The following is a 26151-nucleotide window of genomic DNA, read 5'->3' on the forward strand; positions in this document are numbered from 1 at the left end:
CAGATCAGAGTTTCTATCCTCCACATGGCTGACTCTATTCTTGAGAGTGTCTAGAGAGTTTTGGACTTGTTCAATTAGGTTTGCATTTTCTACTGCTTTTCTATGTATAATTTCCATCCCTCTATCAAGCTCCCTTTTTACATCATTTTCTGATTTTCTTGATGATTCTTGGAGTACATCCTTGCATTTCTTTATGTCTTCATTTAGCATGGCTCACTGACTTTTGAGGTCTTCTTTTTTTATCAGTTTCCCTCAAATCCCCTAACTGTCTTTGAACTCCTTCCATTTTCTTATCTATTAGGTCTAGTTTAGTGATGGCAGCATCCACATGATTAACGGTCCTTTGTTGCTTTTCTGTAAGTTCTAGCAGGTGCATTGCTCATAGCTTCATTTTGGTGTTCTGATCCTAATGATTCTTCTATGTTTTGATTAGAGATGTTCATTATAGGACTGGGTGATCTAATTGGATTTTCTTGCATTTGATTTTTCATGTTATTTCTTTTGTGCTGTGGTCTGCCAATGACAGTGTATGGGCACTTGAGTGGGTGGATCAGCCTGGTCTCAAGCATAATGGGAATCTGAGGCAGCCTGAGGCAGTTGCCAAGCAGCCTGGGCTTTGGCTCTCACTTGCCAAAGCCACCTGATCTACCGCCTGGCTGGGGTGGCAAAGTTGCCTGATCTCTCAAGCAGTAATGCACCAAAGCTGCCTGCTTTTGAGCTAGGAGGGACACTGAGGCACCAAGCAGTAAAGCAGTCCAAACTCTGGCATGGGAACACTGGGACCCAGAAGCAGTCCGTGCTACCCCACCACAGGACAATGGAGGCCAGCCAGCATGGCAGACAGGTAGGGGATGAAACCTGAGCTGGCACAAGTGACAGTCTGAGCTTATGTGGCAGTTGCTCTGGGCCTGGGCTCACTGAACTTGCAGCAGTAGGAGGAGTAAGTGAGCGAGTGGGCAGAGCAGTCTAAGCTTCCACATGCAGGGATTGATCGATTGCTGTAAGTGTAGGGTGCCGTGGATATGGTGGCTACTTGTGAGGAGGGGTGGGCCAACCACCTTCGAGGGAATCAGTGATTCCCTGGTTTTGCCTGGACATGGTGAACCTGCGGCAGCTGGAGCAGTAAGTGGGCGAGTGGGTGGAGCAGTCTAAGCTTCCACACACAGGGATGGATAGGCGCATGGCGACACTATGGATATGGTGGCTACTTGGGGGGAGAGGTGGGCTACCCGCTGCAAGGGAATCAGCAATTCCTGTTTTTCCCCTCTCTGTGCCCTCCCACTGGCAATCTATTGGAGATTGCTCTCCCCTAAAAGATCCAGTGAACCCTTAATGCCTTGTCTTTCTTTCCCCGGGATCTGCAGTGCAGCTAGGCAGTCGCCATCTTGGCCAGAAGTTTCTCTGGGGAACTTTTAGATCCTTGAAATAATGTCTGACAGAAATGTCAGAATGTCTGAATAGAAAAATAATATCAATGTAGCCAATATTTTTTAATTCAACATAATTGGGTATCAAATAAATGCAAAATAAAGTATGTTTGGTTTTTTATTTTAACTTAGCAAACTAGTAAAAAAATAATATTGTGGAGCTGGAGAGATGACTCAGCTATTAAGGCAGTTGCCTGCAAAGACTAAGGGCCTGGATTTGACTCCCCAGGACCCATGTAAGCCATATGTACAAGGTGGCACATGTGTCTGGAGTTTGTTTGTAGCAATTGGGGGTTCTAACATGTCCATATTCTCTCTCTTACTCTCTCTCACTCAAATAAATAAATTAATTAATTTAAAAATAATAATACTGTGATTTGTTAAGGATGTCAGGAAATAGATATTTTTATCTGTTTCTTAGGGTATATCCTTAGTAATACTTATTAGTGTGAAAAAAGATACAATTACAAAGAGATTGACTAGGGCAGTATATAGTACTGAAAAAAATAAAGGGAGAAATTAAATGTCCAATAAAAAGAAACAAATTAAATAAGTTGTCATCCAGATAAAATTAATAAATGCATTTATTAAATATATTAAATAATTGAGATGAATTATGTAGGCCTTTATGTTGACTAAAAAGAATGTTTATGTATACAGAAAGATAAAGAACTACAATGCTACCTAGAGAAAAAGTAGGAAAAGTTATCTCTGGATGGCAGATAGAATTATGGAGTTTTCTATTTATTTTTATTCTTGTCTTCATTGTCTAAACTTCTTCAATGATCTTGCAATGATTTCATCCCATTCTGAAAAAAGCTAAGACACTATGGCTCATTTTAATAATGAGACAAGAGCAAGGAGCTTGATAATGTTAAGTATAGTTACCCTTCTGACAACAAAGTGAAACATTTAGAAGGGAAGACAGCTTTAGACCACATTTCAATTGATTATAATCATTTACTATAGTATAAAATGATGATCCTATCTCATTTTCCTGACATTCCACCTAGCAAGGCCAAGTGTTCCCCTTGGTGTGTCTTGCCTCACATTCAGAATTGAATGAATAATTTCCAGGAGGTGTCTTCTCACCAAAACTTCCCTCTGCTTGATCACTTTATTAGAGACAGAGGGATATCATAACTGAGTCTAGCAAAATACAGCATAAAGCTCAACTAAATCATAGAAACATACTTACTTGAGTATTTTAAAACATCTTCTCAAATGATATTTAAAGTTCTTCACATTCAAACTCCTGGAGTAATTCATTAAAGAGATGTATGGTTTCTCTCAGTAGGGATTAGGTTTAGCACCTACCTAAGAAATAAACATTAATATGCACATATACTATATTTGGATATGAAAGTTAGCAAATTTATCTCTGATAATAAAAACCTTGTAAAAATATAATAGACCAGCACTTGGGATGCAGAAGTAGGAGGATCTCCATGAGTTCAAGGCCACCCTGAGTCTACATAGTGAATTCCAGGTCAGTCTGAGCTAGAGTGAGACCCTACCTCAAAAAACCAACACACACACATACATATATATAAGTAAATAATAATTTTAGGGAAACATGATTTTCCCAAAGAACCATAATTCACTAAAATGTACTCTTTTCTCTGGGGTGTTACTTTCATTTAACTAGTTCAGCTCATTTGGTACATTTGTTAGGGTAAAATTAAGAGTACAACAGTAAAAAGGTCTATGTTCTTCCTTTCTTTGAAATAACTGGGGGGGGGGGTGTCTCTCTTTCTCTCCCTCTCTCCCTCTCTCTCTCTCCCTCTCTCTCTCTCTCTCTCTCTCTCCTCTCCCTCCCTCTCTCTCTCTCTCTCTCTCTCTCTCTCTCTCTCTCTCTCTCTCACACACGGAGTGTGTGTATATATATTTTTTCCCAATGGTGAAAGAATAAAAATTCATAGGAAACAAAACAAAGTCCAGGCATCATATGTGATCAGGTTTGCTGTCAGATATGTTTATGTACTACATACTGTCTCTTCACTAAACTGTATAACAAAACTACAAGATTCGTGTAGCTTATAGGGTTAGTGGCACAATACTCAGTTGCTTTTTTCAGCTCATTTAAAAGACTAAAAACTGGGCTGGAGGGATGGCTTAGAGGTTAAAGTGTTTGACTGCAAAGCCAAAGGACCCAGGTTTGATTCCTCAGGACCCATGTTAGTCAAATGCACAAGGGGGCACACATGTCTGGAGTTCGTTTGCAGTGGCTGGAGGCCCTGGCATGCCCATTCTCTCTCCCTCCCTCTTTCTCTGTCAAATAGATAAATAAAAATAAAATATGGTTTTTAAAAGACTAGAAGCCTAATTAAAACGTAATGAACAAACATTGTTTTAAGTCTGAAGTAGCAGAAGGATGATCTGGAATTGGACTATAAGTATCAAATTAGCTATGGATGGGGACTTGTAAAGAGCCAGTACCTGGTTTAGGATGTAAGTATCTACATATATAGCAAATGTCAAACTAACATTATGGTCAAGTACTTTCTGTTTCAGGAAAAAGTCATGCTTTCACACAACCAAGAGACTCATTTATGGCTAAGCTGAGTGATACCACATTGAATTGACTACTGCATATTTTCTGTCTTCTAATTTTGTTTACTAATACTATAGAAAGAAAGTACAGTTGGCATGTACTTTAGGCATGATAGGGATTATGTGACACAGTCTTTATTAGTGACATACATGTGAACAGTGAGCCATTTTTGACTGAGACATTGGATTTGGAAGTGCTGCAATGCCTCCAGTGATAATTATGACATACAGGAGCCTCCCCTGAAATCCTCAACTCTCATGTTCAGCTCATGGGCCACATCATTATATATGTGCAAGAAAAACAGCATGAACATTGTGGGTTGATTTGATGGTTAGAGAACACTAAGACAAACTAGACTGTAAAGTATATTAGAATTATATATTGTTTTCAGGATAGATATATTGTCATTCTTAGAGTACCTAAACAAAGCATTTGAAATATTTCACATAAAATTACTTCACCATAACAAAGAAAAATTTTTCAGTGTGCTTAATAAATACTGCTGAGAAAATGCCATAAAAACAGACCAAGTCTGCCCCTGATTCATGCCTTATCTGTCACAAGCCTAATCCTAGTGAAATGGTAAATGCAAGACAAAAAATAAGTTCATAAACCCCAGATCTTCACATCACTCATTTGGTAGTTTTGGTTTAAAAAAAGTCTAGCTCAATTCCAGTAAATTTTTGCATGCCATTGGAAATATTTTAGAGTCTCCCTTCTGCAAGTTAGCTGCTTAGGTTGTTCCAAACTGATTTATTGAATTTCTAATTGAATTATCTTTGGCAAGATTATGAAAACACAATTGACAATATAGGTATGAGCTACTGCTGTCTACTAATTATATTCCATTTATTTATTTTTTCCTGTGAAAATTATGACTTATTTAGTTAGTTACTCACTTACTTAGTTAATTTTTTAGTAGTACTAAGAATAGAACACTGGCCTTTAAATAAGCTACATCTCCTAGATACCTGATTATATCATTATTAGTGGTACATGTTTTCTAGCTCAAAGAAATACCCTATCTTCTTGCACATAGAGTGATCTCCAATTGGAAGAGTTAAAAGGTAGGGATTACCAGCACTCTCAAGGCTGAAGAAGCATTGCCATTAGTTTGAGGCTAGCCTTACTGCATAGTTAAACCTTGTCTCAAAACATGTGTGCTCTGAGGAATTCTTCAGCAATAATTTTCAGTACATAGTAATACCACCAAAGACATGGAATGAAGTACTCATTCACAGAAAATAATTACTTCTATCTAAAACAGATTAAGACTCAAGTTACCACATCTGTCACATATTAATTTGCTATTTCCCCTCCATTTTTCTTGTTTGTTTGTTTGTTGTTAAATTTCCTCTGTGATAGTCTCAAGATTTGAGTTGGAAACAAGTATAAATGGTTGACAACTGTTATCCCTGTTTTTAATACTCATCTTTTTATCTTTATATACTCAGTGCTGAAACTGCAATGTTCTATTCATAATCTTAAAAACGTGTAGCCAGGGTCTGGAGAGATGGCTTAGCGGTTAAGCGCTTGCCTGTGAAGCCTAAGGACCCGAGTTCGAGGCTCTGTTCCCCAGGTCCCACGTTAGCCAGACGCACAAGGGGGCGCACGCGTCTGGAGTTCGTTTGCAGAGGCTGGAAGCCCTGGCGTGCCCATTCCCTCTCTCTCCCTCTATCTGTCTTTCTCTCTGTGTCTGTTGCTCTCAAATAAATAAATAAAATTGAACAAAAAAATATTTTTAAAAAAGTGTAGCCAAGTATCTGACTTAAACCCCAGTGTGCTTAAGGATGGAAATTCAGCTGCATTGGGCATTATAAGGAGCTGTAATAAGGAAAGCTGTGTGGACTCCTTTAGAACCAGGCTTTCCAGGTCTTCATGAGTTAGTGTGCCCTGAGCATTGATATTAAGTGAACTTTTAGAGGACTTTTGGCAAAACTGGCCCAAAAATGAAACTTAAAACTCTCTTTCCTGCTCTACTTTGACAAAAAGGACTTGTTCTTAACCAAAAGAAAACTTGAGGGTTTTTTGAAAAGCAATATTTAAAAATTTTATTTATCTGGGAGAATGACAGAATGAGTAGACACAGGCATGCCAGGCATCCCGCCACTAAAAAGGAATGCCAGACACATGTGCCACTTTGTACATCAGGCTTTACATAGGCACTGGAGAACTGCCAGGTTTTGCAAGTAAACACCTTTAACTGCTGAGCCATCTCTCAATGCCCCACAATGCAGGTTTTTTGCTAAATTACAAGTAAGATGTTTGTTTTTCTGTGTGCTTAAAATTTATGGTCATTTATAAGATATTTGAACCATAATATCAAGATTTTAGAGATTTTTTTTTCTTTTTAAGTGAGAAAATCATAAACCAAAAAAAAGGGTAGTTCGTCTTCTTAAACATATGCAGTCCATGGTCACTCAGACAGGGTTACCTTCTGCCCCATTTCTCATTATGAAGCTCAAATAGATGTCACAGCATTTTGAAAACAAAAACAAAAATAAAAAATAACCTTTGTTGCAAGAAGAGTATGTAATGTTCCATGTAAAATTTTCCTAGATACATAAATATGATGAGAAAATATTCTCATTTTTTTGGAGGTAGGGTCTCATTCTATCCCAGGCTGACCTATGTAGTCTCCGGGTGGCCTCGAACTCACAGTGATCCTCCCACCTCTGCCTCCCGAGTGCTGAGATTAAAGGTGTATGCCACCACCAAAGAAAATATTTTTTTTTAAAATTTTTATTTATTTATTTATTTATTTGAGAGCGTCAGACACAGAGAGAAAGACAGATAGAGGGAGAGAGAGAGAATGGGCGCGCCAGGGCTTCCAGCCACTGCAAACGAACTCCAGACGCGTGCGCCCCCTTGTGCATCTGGCTAACGTGGGACCTGGGGAACCGAGCCTCGAACCGGGGTCCTTAGGCTTCACAGGCAAGCGCTTAATCGCTAAGCCATCTCTCCAGCCCAGAAAATATTTTTAACAATAACAAATCAATACTATAGATATGCTAACTAACAAGTGAAGAAAAATGTCAGGGCTGGGGAGATGAATGGCTTAGTTGATAAAGCTTTAGGATGCTGCCTTTCAGATGCAAAGTGGCCACTTCATTCATGGCCTCACAGTGGCTGTCATTACCTGCAAAAGATCTGCACAATATTGGGCCCACCAACATTCCATCATGGATGTTGGAAAATGGCAACAATAACAAAAATCAAAATAGAAGAGAAGCTAGTTGGGAGAAAGGGTTCAGTAGAAAGGGGATGGAGGTGGGGAGGTGAAGGTAATGGGAGGGGATTATGATCAAAATATATTATGTACCTGTATTAAGTTTGTTAATAAAAAAAGCCATAGCTCTTAATACTTTTAGACAAGTCATAGTTTTTTTTTAATTTATTAGTTATGTACACAGTGTGTATACAGTCATGTTGATACCATCATTAGCCTCCTGCCTGTCCTCCCCCCTTTGAAGGGACCCTCATCATTGGTGAATATGGGTCATGCATTGTGGGGTTAGCCATAAGTTATGGGTAAGAGGCAATGTCTCTGTGCACAATGACACCATGTGTGGCTCTTACATTCTTTCCGCCCCCTCTTCTGCAAATTTCCTTCAGTCATGTTGGGTTCATTTTAGGTCTGCTTCAGTGATGAGGTCTGGGAGCCTCTGAGTCTCTGGATATCTGGTTTGGTAGGAGTTGAGTGTTCTCTGTGTCTATCTCCTTCACCTTTGTGCTGGCACCAGGTTCACCAAGAAAACAGCACTCTCACTCATTTCCCCAATTACTCTTAGTTTCAGCTGGGGTCCTGTTGAGGTGTGATGGGGTGGCTCTGTCCTTAGGATCTGCATCCATCTGAAAAAGACAAGCAAATTCTCCAACAGAGAGTAAAGTTAGATGAGATAAATGGGATAACAATTATTATTTTAGAGAGAATTTCATAAGTGTAGGCCTTCTTGTTGTCCACATTGGTGGGAGCTTGAGAATGTAGAGTGGGTTCATTTTTGGATCTGGTTCTGACTTGTTTCCCAGCTCTATCTATGGCTCCATTCCACTGAGCAGATCAGTTAGCTGAATCAAGAGCAGTTTGTTTCCCACCATGGCTGTGTTCTACTATTGCACTAGTGTGAGGATCATGTCAGGTTGTTTGCTGCTGAGTAGCTTAGGCCTTGAGTTGCTTGGACAGATGTTGGTCATTTCCATCAGTCACTCATGTAGTACCTTCTGACACTAGACAAGCTAACTGTCTTGGGACTGACTCTCTTCCAGATTCCATCTAGGTCACTTTATGTTTTGTATCAGCAGCATATGGTGTCTTCAGCAGTAGGGTCTTACCACTAATCTTTGGTGGGTCATCAAGTACTCTGACAGAAATCTGTCTTCTTTTTGGGAAACTTTGCAGGTCTCTCTGATCAACAGCTCATTGTAGATGTTAGCCACATGCTGGTACTGGGAGTTACAGCCCAATGCCAAGGATAAGAAGGAAGAAATAGGTAGGTAATATAAAAGAGATAGAGAGAAGAGGGAGATAGAGAAAGAAACAGGAGAATATTAAGGTTAGTCCTCATTTTTCCCTCTCCAGGGCCCTATGATTCAGGTATTCCCTGTAAGGACCTAATGAAGGTGAAACCATTTAGTCTGTCCTGTGTAGGATATAGAATTTTCTGGTACCATTGCCATTTTCCAGTTTTGTGTCCTCTACCTCCACCCTTACCGTCCCCTCTTGCCTCACCATCCCCTTTGTCTGGATTTTGAAATGCTTATTAGATATGTCAGCATCTCGAGTAGATTCAGGTTAGGAGCTGCAGATGAGGGAGACTATGCAATGATTATGTTTCTGTGATTGGGTGAGTTCACCGAGAATGATCTGTTCCAGGTTTGGCCATTTTTCTTCAAATTTCATTGTGTCATTTATTTATTTATTTTTAATTTCAAATTTTTATTAACAACTTCCATGATTATAAAAAATATCCCATGTTCATGGAAAATGTTAATAAAAATTGAGAAAAAATATCTCATGCTAATATCCTCCCTCCCCCACACTTTCTCCTTTGAAATTCCATTCTCCATCATGTAGATACACCATGAAGGTTATCCCTTCATCTAATGGAGGACATCTGGGTTGATTCAAGCTCTTAGCTATTATGAATTGAGCAGCTATAAACATGGCCGAGCAAATTTCTTCAAACTGAGGCATGGAGCTTTTAGGATAAATACCCAGTAAGGGAATAGCTGGGTCTGAATCTCCATATTTCTTGGAAAGCAAATTTTGGTAACCAACTTCTTAAAAAAGGACTGCAAAGAACTAGAGAACAGAGGATGTGTGTGTGGTGACTATTTCATTCTTACATGACTTTCCAACAAGAAGCAGTACTAATACTCAACACCAAGCCTTCTGTTCTAGATTTATTTGACTAAAAAGTAAGGGATTGGGATGGACATACGGTTTAGTGATTAAGGCTCTTGCCTGCAAAGCCAAAGCACACAGGACCCACATAAGCCAGATGCATAAGGTGGTGCATGTGTCTGGAGTTTACTTACAGTGGCTGGATGCCCTGGTACATCCATTCTCTCTCCCTGCCTCTTTCCCTCTCTCTTAAATAAATAAAAATAAAATATTTTTTTTAAATGTAAGGGGTACATAATTTTGATTGGCATTGCCTTAAATCTGTATATAGCTTTGAGTAGGGCGGCCATTTTCATGATATTCATTCTTCCAAGCCATTAGGACAGGAGATCTTTCCATTTTTTCTTATCTTCCTCAATTTCTTTCTTTAGCATTTTAATGTTTTCATTGTAGAGGCCTTTCATGTCCTTAGTTAGGGATATTGATATTCCAAGACATTGAATTTTTGTGGCTGCTATAAATGGGACTGCTTCCCTGATTACTTTAGCTTCATGTTTACTTTTAGTATATATGATGGCTACTGGTTTTTGTGTGTAGATTTTTACATCCTAACACTTTTCTGGAAGAATTTATCAGTTCTATGTGGTTTCTTTTGGTACAGTCTTTCAAGGTCATTTATGCATAGAATCATATCATCTGCAAATGAGGGTAGTTTGACTTCTTCCTTTCCAATTTGTAACTCTTTTGTTTCATTCTCTCATCTTATTGCTAGAGCTAAAACTTCAAGTACTATATTAAGTAGCAGTGGAGACAGTGAACACCCAGTGTCTCATTCCAGACCTTACAGAAAATGATTCAAGGTTTTTCCCGTTCAGTATATTATGGGCTTAGTTCTGCTATATGTACTTATTATGTTAAGCTATGACTCCCTCATCCACAGTATCCGTAGTGTTTTAACCATGAAAGGATGTTGGGTTTTGTCACAGGTTTTTGTGCATCTATTGAAATTATCATATGATTTCTGTCCTAAAATTTATTTATATGATGTGTTACATTTATGAATTTCTGTATGTTGAACCATCTCTGAATCCTTGGGATAAAACTTACTTGGTCAAAGTGGATGATACTATTTGTGTGTTCTTGGAATCAATTTGCAATAATTTTATTGAGAAGTTTTACATCAAAGTTCATCAGAATTATTGGTCTATAATTTCTTTTTCTTGATGGTTTTGATAGTAGTATAGTGGTGGTTTCATAGAAGGAGTCAGGGACATCCCTTCCTTTTCAATTTTATGAAATAACTTGAGAAGTGGTTTTAGTTCTTAATAGAAATAGAAAGCATAGTTTCAAAGTTCATCTGGAAGCAAAGGCTTCAGATAGTGAAAAATGACCTCAGCATACTTGATTTTTAAATGCACTACAAAGCCACAGTCATAAAAAAGCATGGTGCTTACATAAAACAGATGCATAGATAAATGAAATAAAATAGAAGATCCAAATATAAGTTCTAGTAACTGCAGTTATCTGATTGTAAACAAAAAGACCAAAAAAAAAAAATACTCATGACAGAAAAGACAGCATTTTCACCAAATGATGCTAGAGAAACTGGATAGCCATATGTGGAAGAATGAATCTGGGCCTGTACAAAAATCAACTCCTGAAGAATCAAGGACCTCAATATAAAGCCTGAAACTAAAATGTCTAGAAGAAAAAGCAGGGAAAACACTCCAAGATATAGCATTGGGAAAGGTATTGCAGTAGCCCTGGAAATAAGATAAATACTCAACCAGTGTAATCTCATGAAAATAGAAAGTTATTGGACAGCTAAAGAAACCATCAACAGTCAATAGACAACCTACAAAATGGGAGAAAATCTTCACATGCTATGCCTCTGACACAGGTTTAATATCTAGAATATACAAAGAACTCAAAAACCGGAAAGAGTTAAAAAAAAAAAAAAACTCAACTTACTCAAAAAAAAAATGATTTAGGGAACTGAACAGATAGTTCCCAAAAGAAGAAATACAAATGGCTAATAAACATCTTAAAAGATTTCCATCATGCTTAGCCATCAAGGAAATGCAAATTAAAACTTCTTTGAGATTCTATCACACTCAAGTCAGAATTTCTATCATCAAAAAAATCAAAAGCTGGGTGTGGTGGCGCACACCTTTAATCCCAGCACTCGGGAGGTAGAGGTAGGAGGATTGCCGAGAGTTCGAAGCCACTCTGAGACTACAGAGTGAATTCCAGGTCAGCCTGGGCTAGAGTGAGACCCTATCTCAATAAGCAAACAAAAAAAAAAAAAAAATCAAATGACAACAAATGCTGATGAGGGTGTAGGGAAAGAGGAACCTCATTCATTTCTGGTGGGAGTGCAAACTTGTGCAGCCACTGTGGAAATTTAGTGTGGAGATCCCTCAAAAATCTTAAAATAGGGCTGGAGAGATGGCTTAGTAGTTAAGGTGCTTGCCTGCAAAGCCAAAGGACCTTGGTTTGATTCCCCAAAACCCATGTAAACCAGATGCACAAGGTGGCACATGCATCTGGAGTTTGTTTGCAGTGGCTTGAGGCCCGGGTGCACCCCCCACCCCGCCTCTCTCCCTCTTTCTCTCTTACTCTCTCAAATAAATACATAAAATTTTAAAAACTCTTAAAACAGATCTACCATTTGATCCAATTATGTCACTTCTTCACGATTCTACTCTTTGCTATAGAGATTACTTGCTCAGTCATGCTTGTCACTGCTATATTCACAATAGCTAAGAAGTGGAATCTGTCTAAGCTGCTTGCCCTGACACTGGGCAGCCTCTCTCTCTCTCTCTCTCTCTCTCTGTCTCTGTCTCTCTCTCTCTTTCCCTGAAGACCTATGCACCCCTATACAGTGCCCTGCAGATTTCCATTTGTGAGTATCTTCTGTCTTGACCTCTCACTGAGAAAGCATGACTTTCTTTCTTCCTCTTATCAAGTTCCCTCCTCGGAGCAACTACAGAGATCTTGTCTGTACTGTTTATTATTTTTTCTCTCAAACAAAAAGAAAATTCTCATCTAAGCTTGTTATTCTTTTTATCTATGTGACTAAGAATCTGCAAAATGGACTCATGTTCCTTAGTAACATTATCAGAATTGCAGAAGTAGACAATATCTATCAGCCACAAAACCCTTGGATTAAGTTGTTCATGCAATGAAACAAGAAGACTTCAAAGCATAGCATGTTAAATATAACACAGGCCTCCTGTGACCGTGTATTGCCTTTTATCTCGAGAAACTTTTCTGAAATCTTTGACAGTACTAAGTAGATCCAGGAAATAAACAAAATATACAAAATGAGACATATTTCCCATATCTCTCTATCAGGTTCTGCAGACACAAGGGATTGTAAATGGGATCTGTTTTCTGGGTATAATTGGTGTTCTTGGATCCTGGCTTAGAAGAGGCCTGCAGACTCTGATGAAGAGTCCTTTTTCAGTCCCTGCAGTTAATGCAGATCACAAGTGTAGACCTTCAGGATCTAAAATGCTGTCACATAACCCCATCTTGTTAAAAGATCCAATGGAGACCTAAAACTTGGGGCAAGTTGCAGGCTCTTAATATTTTGCTGCATCACTTACTCTATGTTCACATAATCTCACATGTCTTAGCCAATCCTTCAAACCCATTTTGGACTTGTGAGAAAGAGCTCAATTACTTTTCTTAGGAAGCTCTAAATCCCTAAGTTTCAATGGGGAGGGAAATGAGTATCAATGTGATACATAATATCAGCTAAACAAATGTCTTAATAGTTCAAAGCCATATGTTCAAGTAAGTCATAAATGCTCCCCTAAAATTAGAAGTTAAGTGGAATTAATTTTATTTGAATATAGACTTCAGATGACAACCCCACAGGATATTTGTTCCAAAAGGATGTTTGAAGATTGTTAGATTGAGACTCAAAATTCTTTACATTCATTACCACACTGTGAAAAATTTTAAAAAGTTATATAGAACAAAAGGAGGTATGTTTAGGGTTGGGGAATCAATGGATAAAGTGCTAGCTGTGCAAGCATGAGGACCTGAGTCGGGATCCCAGCAACCGTGCAAAATGTCAGGTGCCTAGAATGCCAGTGCTGAGGAGATGGAGAAAGGATAAACCTCCAGGTTTGCTGGCTGTGCTTTTTAACCAAACAAATGAGTTATGGAAACCTTGCTTATAAAGTAATAGAGAAAGACACTCAAATTGACCTCTACACTCCACACATATGTGCCAATACACATAAAAACATAGATATACATATATATATACATTCATCACACATGTACACACAAATGAATCTTTTAAATATGAACTTTCTTACCAAAGTTAAACAAAAATAACTACCTAATTTACATCCATAGCATCTAAGTTTACTGTATATTTAAGGTTATAAATATATCTTCAAAATAATAAAAAATACTCTGAAATGATGTTTCCCTTTACCAATGCCAGTATTCTATGAATGCTTCCCTGTTTCCTTAACTAGAAGGTATTCTATCCCATAGGAAAGGATCTGCTATCATCACAACCAACCTCTACAAAGTGTGCATGTCTCATTATACACTACCACCATCACCACCATCCCCCACCAGTGCGGACATCTCATTACACACCACCACCACCATCCCCCACCAGTGCGGACATCTCATTACACACCACCACCACCATCCCCCACCAGTGCGGACATCTCATTACACACCACCACCACCATCCCCCACCAGTGCGGACATCTCATTACACACCACCATCACCACCATCCTCCACCAGTGCGGACATCTCATTACACACCACCACCACCATCCCCCACCAGTGCGGACATCTCATTACACACCACCACCACCATCCTCCACCAGTGCGGACATCTTGTTACACACCATCATCATCCTGTACCAGTGCAGACATCTTGTTACACACCACCACCATACTCTTCTTCCACCAGTGCAGACATCTCCTTACACACTACCACCATGCTCCTCCAGGGCACACATCTTGTTACACACCACCATCATCCTGCACCAGTGTTGACATATTTCTGCTGCTAATTTTCTATGTAGAGTGATGACAAAGGCAACTTTGAGCTTTCTTCTTGTTCACCTATTAAAGTTATACACTTCACATTGATGTGCATCGTATGGGCTTGTGGTGGTTTGAATCAGATGTCCCCCATAAACTTAGGTGTTCTGAATGCTAGTTCCCCAGATGATGGCAATTTGGAAATTAAAGGCTCCTGGTGGCTGTGAATTGTTGGGGGTGGGATTATGGGTGTTATAGCCAGTATTTGGCACAGTCTCCTGCTGCTGTTTTCCACCTGATGTTGGCCAAGAGGTGATGTTCACCCTCTGCTCATGGCCTCATTTTCCCCTGCCATCATGGAACTTCCCCTCAAGTTTGTAAGCCAAAATAAACCTTTTTGCCCACAAGCTGCTCTTGGTCCAGTAATTATTGCCAGCAATTCAAACCTGACTGCAACAGGGATTTTTTTTAACCTAAAATCCTTTCTATTAAATATTTATCCATACTTTTTTGTAGGACTGTCTTCTCATTTCATTTCAGAGCATTCTAGAAGTGCAATCTAAAGTACAATGCACAGATATTTAATTTCTCTGTATCCTTCCAGTTTCAAATGGAGCAAGTAAAAGTGAAGCAATACAGTTAGATCAAGAAGCAACATAGATTAGAAAATAGATGGGGTTTTTTTTGTTGTTGCTTGGATTTTTTGTTTGTTTGTTTTTTGGTTTTTTGAGATAGGGATTCACTCTAGCCCAGGCTGACCTGGAATTCACTATGTAGTCTCAGGGCAGCCTTGAACTCATGGCGATCCTCCTACCTCTGCCTCCTGAGTGCTGGGATTAAAGGCTTGCACCACCATGCCTGGCTAGATGATTTTGTTTTCATTTTCAGCTTCAAAGATCTTACATATACTGAAAGACATATTCGTTGGAGACAAAAGAAATTTCTGTAGCCACTAGATGTCATTGTGAGGTCATTGAAAGACTGATGAGTAGCCAAGTATATAATAAAATTCAAAAGAAAGATTTATGCAATTCCTCTTAAGTATAAAACAAATGTTTTCATCATCTTAAAAATGGTAATAAATAATATCATATGGTAGGACCCTAATCCAACTGGACTGGTATCATTATAGAAAAACAGACCTAAGAGATGAGCACAAAGAGTGAAAAAGATAAGATCGGACTTAACACAGGTATTCATGGCCACACCAAATATAAAGAATTTAGGAGAAACCAAACTTACTGACACTTCATCTTGGGTCTGTGAAAAATAAATCTCAGTTATTTGAGCCCCACCCCAACCCAGTCTGTGGTATTTGTTATAGGACCTCTAACAGACTAACCAAATAGGTACATAATGAGTTAAATAATGAAGAATTATTTGAAGAGTTAAAACAGTATTTTGATCATAATCTTCTCCTATTACCTTCTGTTATCCATTAAGTCTTCTTTCCAGGTAGTCCCTTTTCTACTTTGGTGTATTTTTTTAACCTGTGTATTTGTGTGACTCGCTGAGTTTAATTAGGGTTGTTTGTATGAACTTGGGAGAGGAATTATTTAACAGAGCATCTGCAACTTACCAGTAGCTACACCACTGCAGACAATGTATCCAGCACTTGTTATGTCCTTTCTATTGTCCTACCTACCCTTTAGATGTGAGTTAATGTTCAGTTATTCTTATGGCCTTGAGTCAACCATGAGATAATTTCTGAAAATTAAATCAAAATGGGAGTGGAACAGAAAAGTAGAAAGAACTCAGGGCATTAATAACATAATGTGTGTATTATTCTAATTAAAAGTAAACATTCTTTTTAAAAAACATTTGTTTTTATTTGAGACAGAGAGAAAGGGAGAGAGAGAAAGACAGAGACAGGGAGAGAGAGAATGGGCATCCCAGGGCCATTAGCCACTGTAAATAAACTCCAGACATATGCTCTACCTTTTGCATCTGGTTTATGTGGGACCTTGAGAATTGAACCTAAGTGCTTAGGCTTCACAGGCAAGTGCCTTTGCCATTAAACCATCTCTCCAGCACTAAAAGTAAACATTCTTTAGTTAAGCATCATATAATACATTTTAATAATAGTATAATAATTTTTTAAATGTAACAAATGGGGTAACTAGTGCAAAGAATCTCACCTACTGGCATATTCTAGTTCATTAAAATATGCAGCTCCACCATTTTTACATAGTGCTTTTCTTCTCAGTTCCTCATGTCTAGCCACATTGGACTTCTTAATTGTCCCTGCACAGTAGTTTTGTTTCTAACACGTTAGTTTTATCAATTAGAGTTTAGCTGGAAGACTCTTCATGACCACTTCAAGCCACAGGTTAGTGGCTCTTCATGGTCTCAACATTGTTTGTTTTCCACATGGCACTTATTGTTGGAGGGATCTTATGAACATAATTGGCTTCATATTTCCTTTGTACTTAAAAAAATTAGAACACAGAAATTTATAAAGCAAAATGAATTTATATATAGTATAGCCAACCATAAGCATAGGATTGAGGGTGTGAGAAATCTAATTTCTTCCCCATCCCTTATCATAGCATGAGGGAATCTTAAAATTGACAGAAAGATTATAGCATATGAAAATTTAACTGAGATGTGCTAATGTGTCTTTTTCTGGGAGAGAAGAGGTTATGGTCTTTAGAATGTTCCAGAGCCAACCTTACTTTGCTTCTTTTGTATGTCTATGTATATGTTATGTGTATGCATGTATTAGTGTTTGTCTATATGGGTACACATGCACAGGTGTGCATGTGTGTAGAGCCAAGGGATTGATGTCAGGGTGCTTTCATTATAGATTACTTTTCTAGGGATACAGTGATATGTGAAGATTTCCTGGAAATACTGAATTTAAAATACATTAAAATATTTCTAAGCTTCCACATAAATTTAGGAACAATTTTGTTTATTTTAGGCTAATAGGCATATAGATTAACACTTTTAAACTTCAATGAGGTGCACTCATTAGACCCTGTACAAAGAAAATGCCTAAATTTCTTTAAATATTGACATCATTTCTCCTAACACCATATATTTTCAGAGTTGGTTAGCACTGACACACTATGGTATTGAGAAGACCTACCTGGACTGAAGGGCTCTAAATTTAAAGATACTCTTTCATTAGCAATAAGATATTCACCAGGTCTCTTCTCATTCATTCTGCTTTGTTCTAATCTAAATTTTAAGAGACTTTTGTGTACAGGTGTTAGTGTGGGTACATGCATGCCACAATATACATGGAGAGAGAACAATTTTGAATGTCGGTCCTTGCCTTCTACTGTATTTGCAGCAGGATCTTTTATTCACTGCCACATTTGTCAGGCTAACAAGCTTTCTATGTTCCTCTAGGATATTCTCCTGTCTCTAACTTTAATCTCACAAAAGACACACTGGGGTTATATACATGCATTCACCTCCACCTTTATGTGGGTACTAGGAATCCAAACACAGTGACTCATACCTGCACAGCAAGCACTTTATCTATGAACCAGCCACATGCCCCTCTAATCTACATTTCATGTTAGGCCTTGATATCAGTTCTCTTTATGTCCAGTATTTAAAGCTTTCTCAATCCTAGCCTACTAATGTTTATTGAGAAATAAAAAATAAAATTAAAATAAAAAATAACACAACCAATCTTATTTGGATTCTCAAGGAGATATTAAGAACATAACCTTAAGATGACTATTTGGAAGGTTATCACATGTAATTATTCCTAGACACATTTTTATAGTCTCTAAAAATCATAGGTATAGCCAATGCTTTTTTATAATGCAAGAGAGAGGCCGTGGAGGTGTGGAGGGGGAGGAGTAAGAGACAATTGGCATGCTAGGGCCTCCAGCCACTGTAATTGAACTCCAGACACATGTACCACCTAGTATGCACGTGTGACCTTATGAACTTGTGTCACCGTGCGATTTTGGCTTACATGGGACCTGGAGAATAGAACATGAGTCCTTTGGCTTGGCAGGTAAGCACCTTAACTGCTAAGCCATCTCTCCAGCCCTAGCCAATGCTTTAAAATGATAGGCTTTCATCTTAACTATGAAAATTTATTTTAAAAAGTCATATTTGTCTGGGTGTGATGATACACATCTTTATCCTACCACTTGGGAGGCAGAGGTAGGAGGATCATAGTGAGATCAAGGCCACCCTGAGATGACAGTAAATTCCACGTTGGCTAGAGCAAGACCTTTCCTCAACAAACCAAATAAATGAAAAAAAAAAAAAAGAGAGAGAGAGATAAAATAGAAAAGTAATATTTTGAGTAAAATACACCTATGTTTCATCTCACCCAAATTGAAATATTTCTTAATGGAGAAATAAGGCAAGAATATAAGACTTGGGACATCAAAGAAACTCACAGACTCAGGAGGGTCAAAAAGTTGTAAGAATCACAAGGCACCTCCCTAAGGTTATATAAACAGGGAACAGTTGCTGGGAGAGGGGAGACTCTTTGATGGAGCTGCCTGCAAGTTGGGCAGGGAGCTCTGGGGATGTTAGGGCAATTAATGCAGTTGCCTGAAAATCACTTGTGCTCCTGTAAGCAATCATGTAATCACCCATGCTTCTGTGACCCTCCAATAAATGTATTGATTTACCAAGTTACACTTGAGTGGAATTGAAGGAAAAAAATTGAAGGAAGCTAATTTCTTTTGGGCAGTTTCACTTAGGAACTGTGGCCCAGAGAAAACCAATGCCACTTTGCACTGGCATGAATGGATCTCTTGACAAGAATGTTACTTATGTCTGATGGAGAACTCAGCCTCCAATGGCTACCACAGTCTAGCATGCCTACCAAGATAGGTGGCCTTCACTCCCCAGGTGGCTGTCCTGGAACCTGCCCTTTCAAATCTACAAAGCAATCGAATAGGGACCTCCCCTTTACACATCTAAATTTGATGAAAGAATACATTTTCAATCCACTGTAGAAGTTGGGTTTTTTTTTTGGGGGGGGGCTCTTTTTGCTCTTTTCCTCTTCACACTCTGGTCACAGGGATGCTCATGAGTCTGCTCCTCCCCACCCCCAGCTGAGAACAGAGTACTGTTTCATACTTTGGGGTAACTTCTCACTTTAATAATATGTATCCTTTTGTCTGGCATCTGCATCTACCTTGTGTATATTTCCTTTATGCTCTAGATACTTTGGGTCCCTTACTGGTGTAATTTTTCTAAATTTGGAGCAGCCATGGTTATAACTCTGATTACTACTCACTTCTTTTCTGAATTTCTTGGTCTCTGATTTGACATTTTCTCTCTGCTCTTCTTTCTTAAGCCATTGCCATTTGCCACTCTTAACTTTCTTACATGGGGAAGCACAAGGCAGATTCTGTGTGTGCTTCTTCTGAATCTTTCTACATAGCTCACACATATTTGTGTCTACACTCTAGACTTTCCCTCAAGACCTCCATTTCTCTTGAATGAGCCTCCTGAACTAAGCTGTGCCTTCCACCTCAGTGTGTGCTTCCTACTTTCCACATGCCTATGACTCTCCTCAAGCCTCCTTCCTGGAACCCGATCTCTCTTAAATCAACCCTACAATTTGTGATTCCTCCTAAATAAAATTAATAATTCATAATTATCCTTCTGGAGTTTTTACCAATTCTTTGTTAGAAATGAAACAGGACCTAAAATTGGGGTTCATTAACTTTGGTGACCCCTCCTGAACTCTAAAATCCTATATATCCTCATTTATTTGACCTGCTGTTGCCCTTTCTGAGGTGAAAAGACTTTTGTTCACATCTTTGTTCAAGGAAATACATTGCTCCATTTTTTTTTTTAATTGACCTTCCTAAGCCTGGGGCCATAAGCCTTCTCAAAGTAAAAGCAGTAGCAGCAATGTTTAAAAAAAATGCATATCTGGTTTGGTAGAACTTGATTGTTCTCTGTGTCTATCTCCTTCATCCTTGTTCACAAAAAAAAAAAAAAAAAAAAAAAAAGCACTCTTGCTTATTTCCCAACCTCATCTCTGAAGCAGACCTAAAATGAACCCAACGTGGCTCAGGGAAATTTGTGGAAGAGGGGGCAGAAAGAATGTCAGAGCTACACGTTGGGTCATGACACACATGCGACATTTCCTCCTACCTGTAACTGATGGCTAACCCCACAATGCACAACCCATATACCCCAACTAGAAGGGTCCCTGCTGAAGGGGGAGGACAGCGAGGAGACTAACAATGGTACCAACTTGACTGTATTCACTGAATACAAAGCTAATAATAAATAAATATATATATAATGTAACAAATCTATTTTTATTGATTTGGATAAATACACAAAACTCCATCTTTCACCCTTTCCTAATCTCTGATTTCTCCAATTTCATTACCTCCATACTTGGACTTTTATATCCATGAATTCTGGTATTCTCTCCCCACACTTTCTCTCCTGTCTTGTTTTTCCCCCTCTTTCTCTACTCTCTAAAATAACACAAATTACATTTCAATACCAAAAGAAGAAACCTAACAACAGCAATACCAGTGCACAGTGGATTGTTCTTTAGAGTCCCAACTTCAAGGATGGAGCAAGATAATACTATAGCTCATTTGTCCTGATGAACTCCCAAAATATTTTTCCAGGCTCCCCACCAATTTTCAGTGTAAAGTTTCATTTATTTCAAAACTTATACCTTTTTAGTGATCTGAATTCTATTACATAAGTCTTATGGTTCAAAACTTTCCTGTACTTCATTTGGGGATCTTTACATCCCACATGTCTTCAAGATTCCAGAGGATTTTTTTTTTTTTTTTTTGCATTTTGTAAGTAGCTATTTATTGTGAATAGGTTGATACAGAAAAGGAAAAATGGGGGAGGGGGGATGAGAATGTGTATGCTTTTGCAGATTTTTTTCTGGTTTTCTAAACTAGAAATACTCTGCCTACCCTGACCCTCAGAGTGGGTGGGTATAGCCCGATTTCCCCTCACAGAGACTGACTGAGGCCTTTAAGACCCTATAATGCCAAACAATAACTATTTTGAAAAGGACCCTTCATACATAACCCCACTCTATTATCAAGCTACCATCAATCATGGGCTACAAGAAGGCCTACACCTATTAAATTCTCTATAAAAAAAAGTAAGGGTTATCTCATTTGTCCTGGTGCTAATTTACTCTCCATTGGAGAATCTGATTCTCTTTTTCAGACAGATGTAGATCCTAAGGAGACAGCCACCCCATCCTACCTCAAAAGAGCCCCGGCTGAAACTAAGAAAAATTGGCAAAACAAGAAAGGGTGCTGTTTTCCTGATGAGCCTGATACCAGCACAAGGGGGAAGGAGACCAACACAGAGAAAAATCAACGCCTACCAAATCAGAGAACCAGAGCCCCAGAGGCCCCCAACACCTCATCCCTGAAGCAGACCAAAAATGAACCCAACATGGCTCAGGGAAATTTTGAGGAAGAGGGGGCAAAAAGAATGTCAGAGCCACATGTTGGGTCATGATATGCAAAGACATTTATCTTACCCATAACTGTGGGCTAACTCCACAAGGCATGACCCATATACCTCAACAAGGAGGGGCCATAGGGAGGGGGTAGGACATGGATGAGCCTAATAATGGTACCAAACTGACTGTATTTGCTGAATACAAAAATAATTAATAAAAAAAGGAAAAAAAAAGAAGTTAAAACTATTAAAAAATAAAAGAAAAGGATCTTTCATTAGAATGGTAGCAGAGGAGCAGGGATATATGAGTAAAATCTTTTCATTAAATAAATGATGTTTCTAAAAGTGTCCTACCTAACATATCTTCTATGTAGTTATCTTTCCTGCATTTTATACTTCCATCCTACCAGATAACCTATCAAATTTGTTAATTCAGAGGGGAATAAAGCCAAGGTTGAGAGGCAGGAAAACACCTTGGGCACTCTTTCTCCTACCCCAATGCAGAACAGCTGGCCCAATCTCAATTGTAGTGATCTCTCAAACAATTGCAGCTGAATTGGACTGCAGCCTCTGGACCAAAGTCTCATTTCTTTATGTGCCATATCCTTATTCTTTATATTTTGCCAAGCAAATCAGTTCATTACTTTTCTTTGGTTTGTAACTTTTTATTAACAACCTCAGTACATATAGACAATATACTATGGTCATAATTCCCACCCACCACCTTTTCCCTCTCCCTAACTCCCCCTCCACTAAATTTATTCTTCTTTCCAACTAGTCTCTATTCTATTTTGATATCACTGTTTTTTCCCTCTATTATGCAGGGCTTGTGTAGGTAGTGTCAGCCACTGTGAGATCATGAACAGAAGAGCCACTTTGTATCTGGAAGACAGTATTGCAAAGCATTCCTCCCAATATTTTAGCTCTTTCTGCCACCTCTTCCAAAGTGGTCTCTGAGCCTTGAGGAGGGTGGTCAATACATATATGTATTGACTATAAAACTGTTAGAAATTAGCAATTAATAATACATCTATGCATGCTGTTGCCAGTCCATAATCCCAGCTAAAAAAGAGGCAGGAGGAACACAAATACAAGGCTTTCCTGGACTTCAAAGTGAATTCAAATCTAGCCTGGGAACCTTAGAGACCCAAAATAAAAAAGTGAAATACAAGCTACAAATGTAGCTTAGTAGTAGATTGCTTGTCCAATACGTGAAGGTCCTAGCTTCAACCAATTGCTAGTACCACACAAAACAGAAAGAAAGAAAGAAAGAAAGAAAGAAAGAAAGAAAGAAAGAAAGAAAGAAAGAAAGAAAGAAAGAAAGAAAGAAAGAAGAGAGAGAGGGGGGGGGAGGGATGGAGGGAGGGAGGGAGGGAGGAAGAGGTAGGGAGGAGAAAGAAAGAAAGGAAGGAAGGAAAGAAAGAAAGACAGACAGAAGTGAAGGATGAAAGGGAGGAAGGAAATAATGGGATGGGATGAGATGGAGAAAAGGCATGATGTAGGGAGTCAAAAGTTTCAAGCTATTTGTTTACTGAGGACTTCAATAATAAGAAGGCATTAGCTATTGTCGTGTGAGGCATACATAGGGAAGACTATAATGCAGAGTAAGGAAGTATCAGCTGTCCTCATGTGCAGTACATGCAGAGATGCTAGGGAAAACAAGATGGCTCTACAAGTATTTCATATGAAGGTTCTCAAATTTATTCAGTGAGCATCCAAATAGTGGTTGCATTTTAAATGATCCAAATATTGTTGTCAGAGTTGCTAATAATAACAAAAAATTCAGTAAACAAACAAGACTGTATCTGGAGTATTTTACTTCTCACATAATGTAATCCATTTATATATAAAAATTATTGTGGTTGAAAAACACATAATATATTTGTGAGGACTCCAAAAATATTTTTTAATTTTTTAAGGAGGGAAAATGGGTGTGCCAAGGCCTCTTGCCAGTGCAAACAAGCTCTACACATATACCATATTCTGCATCTGGCTTACGTGGTACCTGGAGAATCAAACCTGGGTCTTTAGGCTATGAAGGCAAGTTCCTTAACCACTAAACCATCTCTCCAACCCTCCAAAAATATTTTAATCAAGCAAATTCTTCCTGGGTCCAATGTGTTCAGTCACAGTAACCATGAGATTTTTTAAAATCTCAAACATTGTTAGATTTTGCAAGTTTAACAAATTTTAAGTTTAGAATCAGAAAAAAAAAAAGGCTAAGAAGCTAATATTTAACTACAGGAATTAGTGCTGAACACAATCTTTGGAGTTAAATATTAATAAGTTCCTCTACATGTCTTGACAGCAGTACTCCTCTATTGAGAATAAAATAAATTACCTGTACTAACTAAATCACAATTAAATAAATAATTGTATAATTATCAAAAGTAACAACGTACAGGGCTGGAGAGATGGCTTAGCGGTTAAGCGCTTGCCTGTGAAGCCTAAGGACCCCGGTTCGAGGCTCGGTTGCCCAGGTCCCACGTTAGCCAGATGCACAAGGGGGCGCACGCGTCTGGAGTTCGTTTGCAGAGGCTGGAAGCCCTGGCGCGCCCATTCTCTCTCTCTCTCTCTGCCTCTTTCTCTCTCTGTCACTCTCAAATAAGTAAATATAAACAAAAAAATATAAGTAAATAAAAGTAACAACGTACAAAACATACCAACACCAAAATCAGTTAGAAAATTAATCATTTTAATATTAAAACATTTACAATGATTATTAGGTATTTCGTAACTTTTTTTATGCTTTCAGAATATTCAGTACAATTCAACTAATGAAACTGAGATTCCAAATATAAAACCTTTTCATCTAAAACTTGTACTTTTTGATAAAAGAGGTTTTTTGTTTCTTTTTAGTTAAATTAACCAAATGTTGTTTATCCCTCAGCATCTTAATAACATTAATATCACTTCTCCTTAGTTTTCATTATCCCTTGAAAGAACAAATGATGATGCCTTTTGTTTTAATTTCTAGGGCTTTGCAAGTTATAAATAATGGAAGGAAAAGGTGATGTTACTTGTAGAATGGAGGCATACGTAGCTGTGCAGATTTCTTCTCAGAGAGCAAATATAGCTGGTAAAATCTATTTTACAAATTATTTAAAGATAGGCCTAGAATGATGGGTTATCAGTTAAGGTGCTTGCCTGCAAAGCCAAAGGATCCAGGGTCAATTCCCCAGGACTGATGTAAGCCAGGTGCACAATGTGGTGCATGTGTCTGGAATTGATTTGCAGTGGCTAGAGGCCCTGGCATGTCCACTCTCTCTTTACCTGTTGCTTGCTTTCTCTCTCCTCCTACTCTCTCTCAAATAAGTAAAATATTTTTTAAATATTTGAAAATAGAACTTTTCCTAAGAACATCAACAAATGAGGAAACATTTATTGAGAAAAACCAATAGCATATTATGAAGAATAGTGAGAATTTGTGCCAAGTGAATCATGGGGTCATGATCCCAGCTAAATATTTAAAATAACCAGAATGAAAATTCACCAGAGCTGCTCATTCATTATCTCTCTCTCTCTCTCTCTCTCTCCATATATATATATATATATATATATATATATATATATACATATATATATATATATACACACACACATATATATGCATAAAATATACATATATACACATATATACATATACATATCTATATATGTATGATCAATAAATATATATTTAAATGTATATAAATATATGATATATAAAAGTAGAAAAAACAGGAAACCTGAAGATATATCAATAGAAATTATGAAATTAAAAATGAGGAAAAATAAATAAGTAAAAATGGATGGAATCATATGAAATTTGTGTGACATCATTCAGCATATCAATTGGTACATAATCAAAATACTAAATAGGAGAGGAAGGAGAACAAAAAATTCAAAGAAATTTCTCCAATTTGACCCCCCCAAAATGGCCACACAATGAGTAAGCTCAACAATTCCAAGTAGGATAAATAAAAGAGACTCCCCATACTTAGGAACTTAGTAAGAATGTTGAAAAACAAAGGGAAGTATTGGGACAAATAATATAAAAACAACATGTCCTGTGGAAGGAAATCCTAGTAAGACTAACATAACTTTGTCATCTGACATAATATGCCATTTGAAAGCTTCTTGGGGAACATACTGACATGTCAATTAAATTTTTTCAAACAGGATTTTAGAAAGCCTAGGCTCAACTTAAACTCACTTTCTACCTGAGGATGACTCTGAGCTCCTAATCATCCTGTGACTACTAGCAAATGCTGAGTTTACAGCATGCATCACTGAAGCAAAAAACCCTTATTTCACAAAAGTATCTTTTTTTCTTTCTTTGTTTTTTGAGGTATGGTCTCTCTCTAGCTCAGACTGACCTGGAATTCACTATGGAGTCTCAGGGTGGCCTCAAACTCATGGCAAT

At 38.1% G+C, this 26151-nt stretch overlaps 1 protein-coding gene across 1 annotated transcript; it reads left to right on the forward strand.

Annotated features, from left to right (window-relative positions):
* Nucleotides 1-13886: 13886 nt before the first annotated feature.
* Nucleotides 13887-14363, forward strand: LOC123463507 (leucine-rich repeat extensin-like protein 5). The gene has a single exon (XM_045159500.1). It carries the CDS (start codon nucleotides 13887-13889, stop codon nucleotides 14361-14363), a length of 477 nt encoding a protein of 158 aa, XP_045015435.1.
* The last annotated feature ends 11788 nt before the right edge of the window (nucleotides 14364-26151 follow it).

The sequence above is a fragment of the Jaculus jaculus genome, chromosome 9 (assembly GCF_020740685.1).
Source record: "Jaculus jaculus isolate mJacJac1 chromosome 9, mJacJac1.mat.Y.cur, whole genome shotgun sequence".
NCBI classification, from domain to species: Eukaryota; Metazoa; Chordata; class Mammalia; order Rodentia; family Dipodidae; genus Jaculus; species Jaculus jaculus.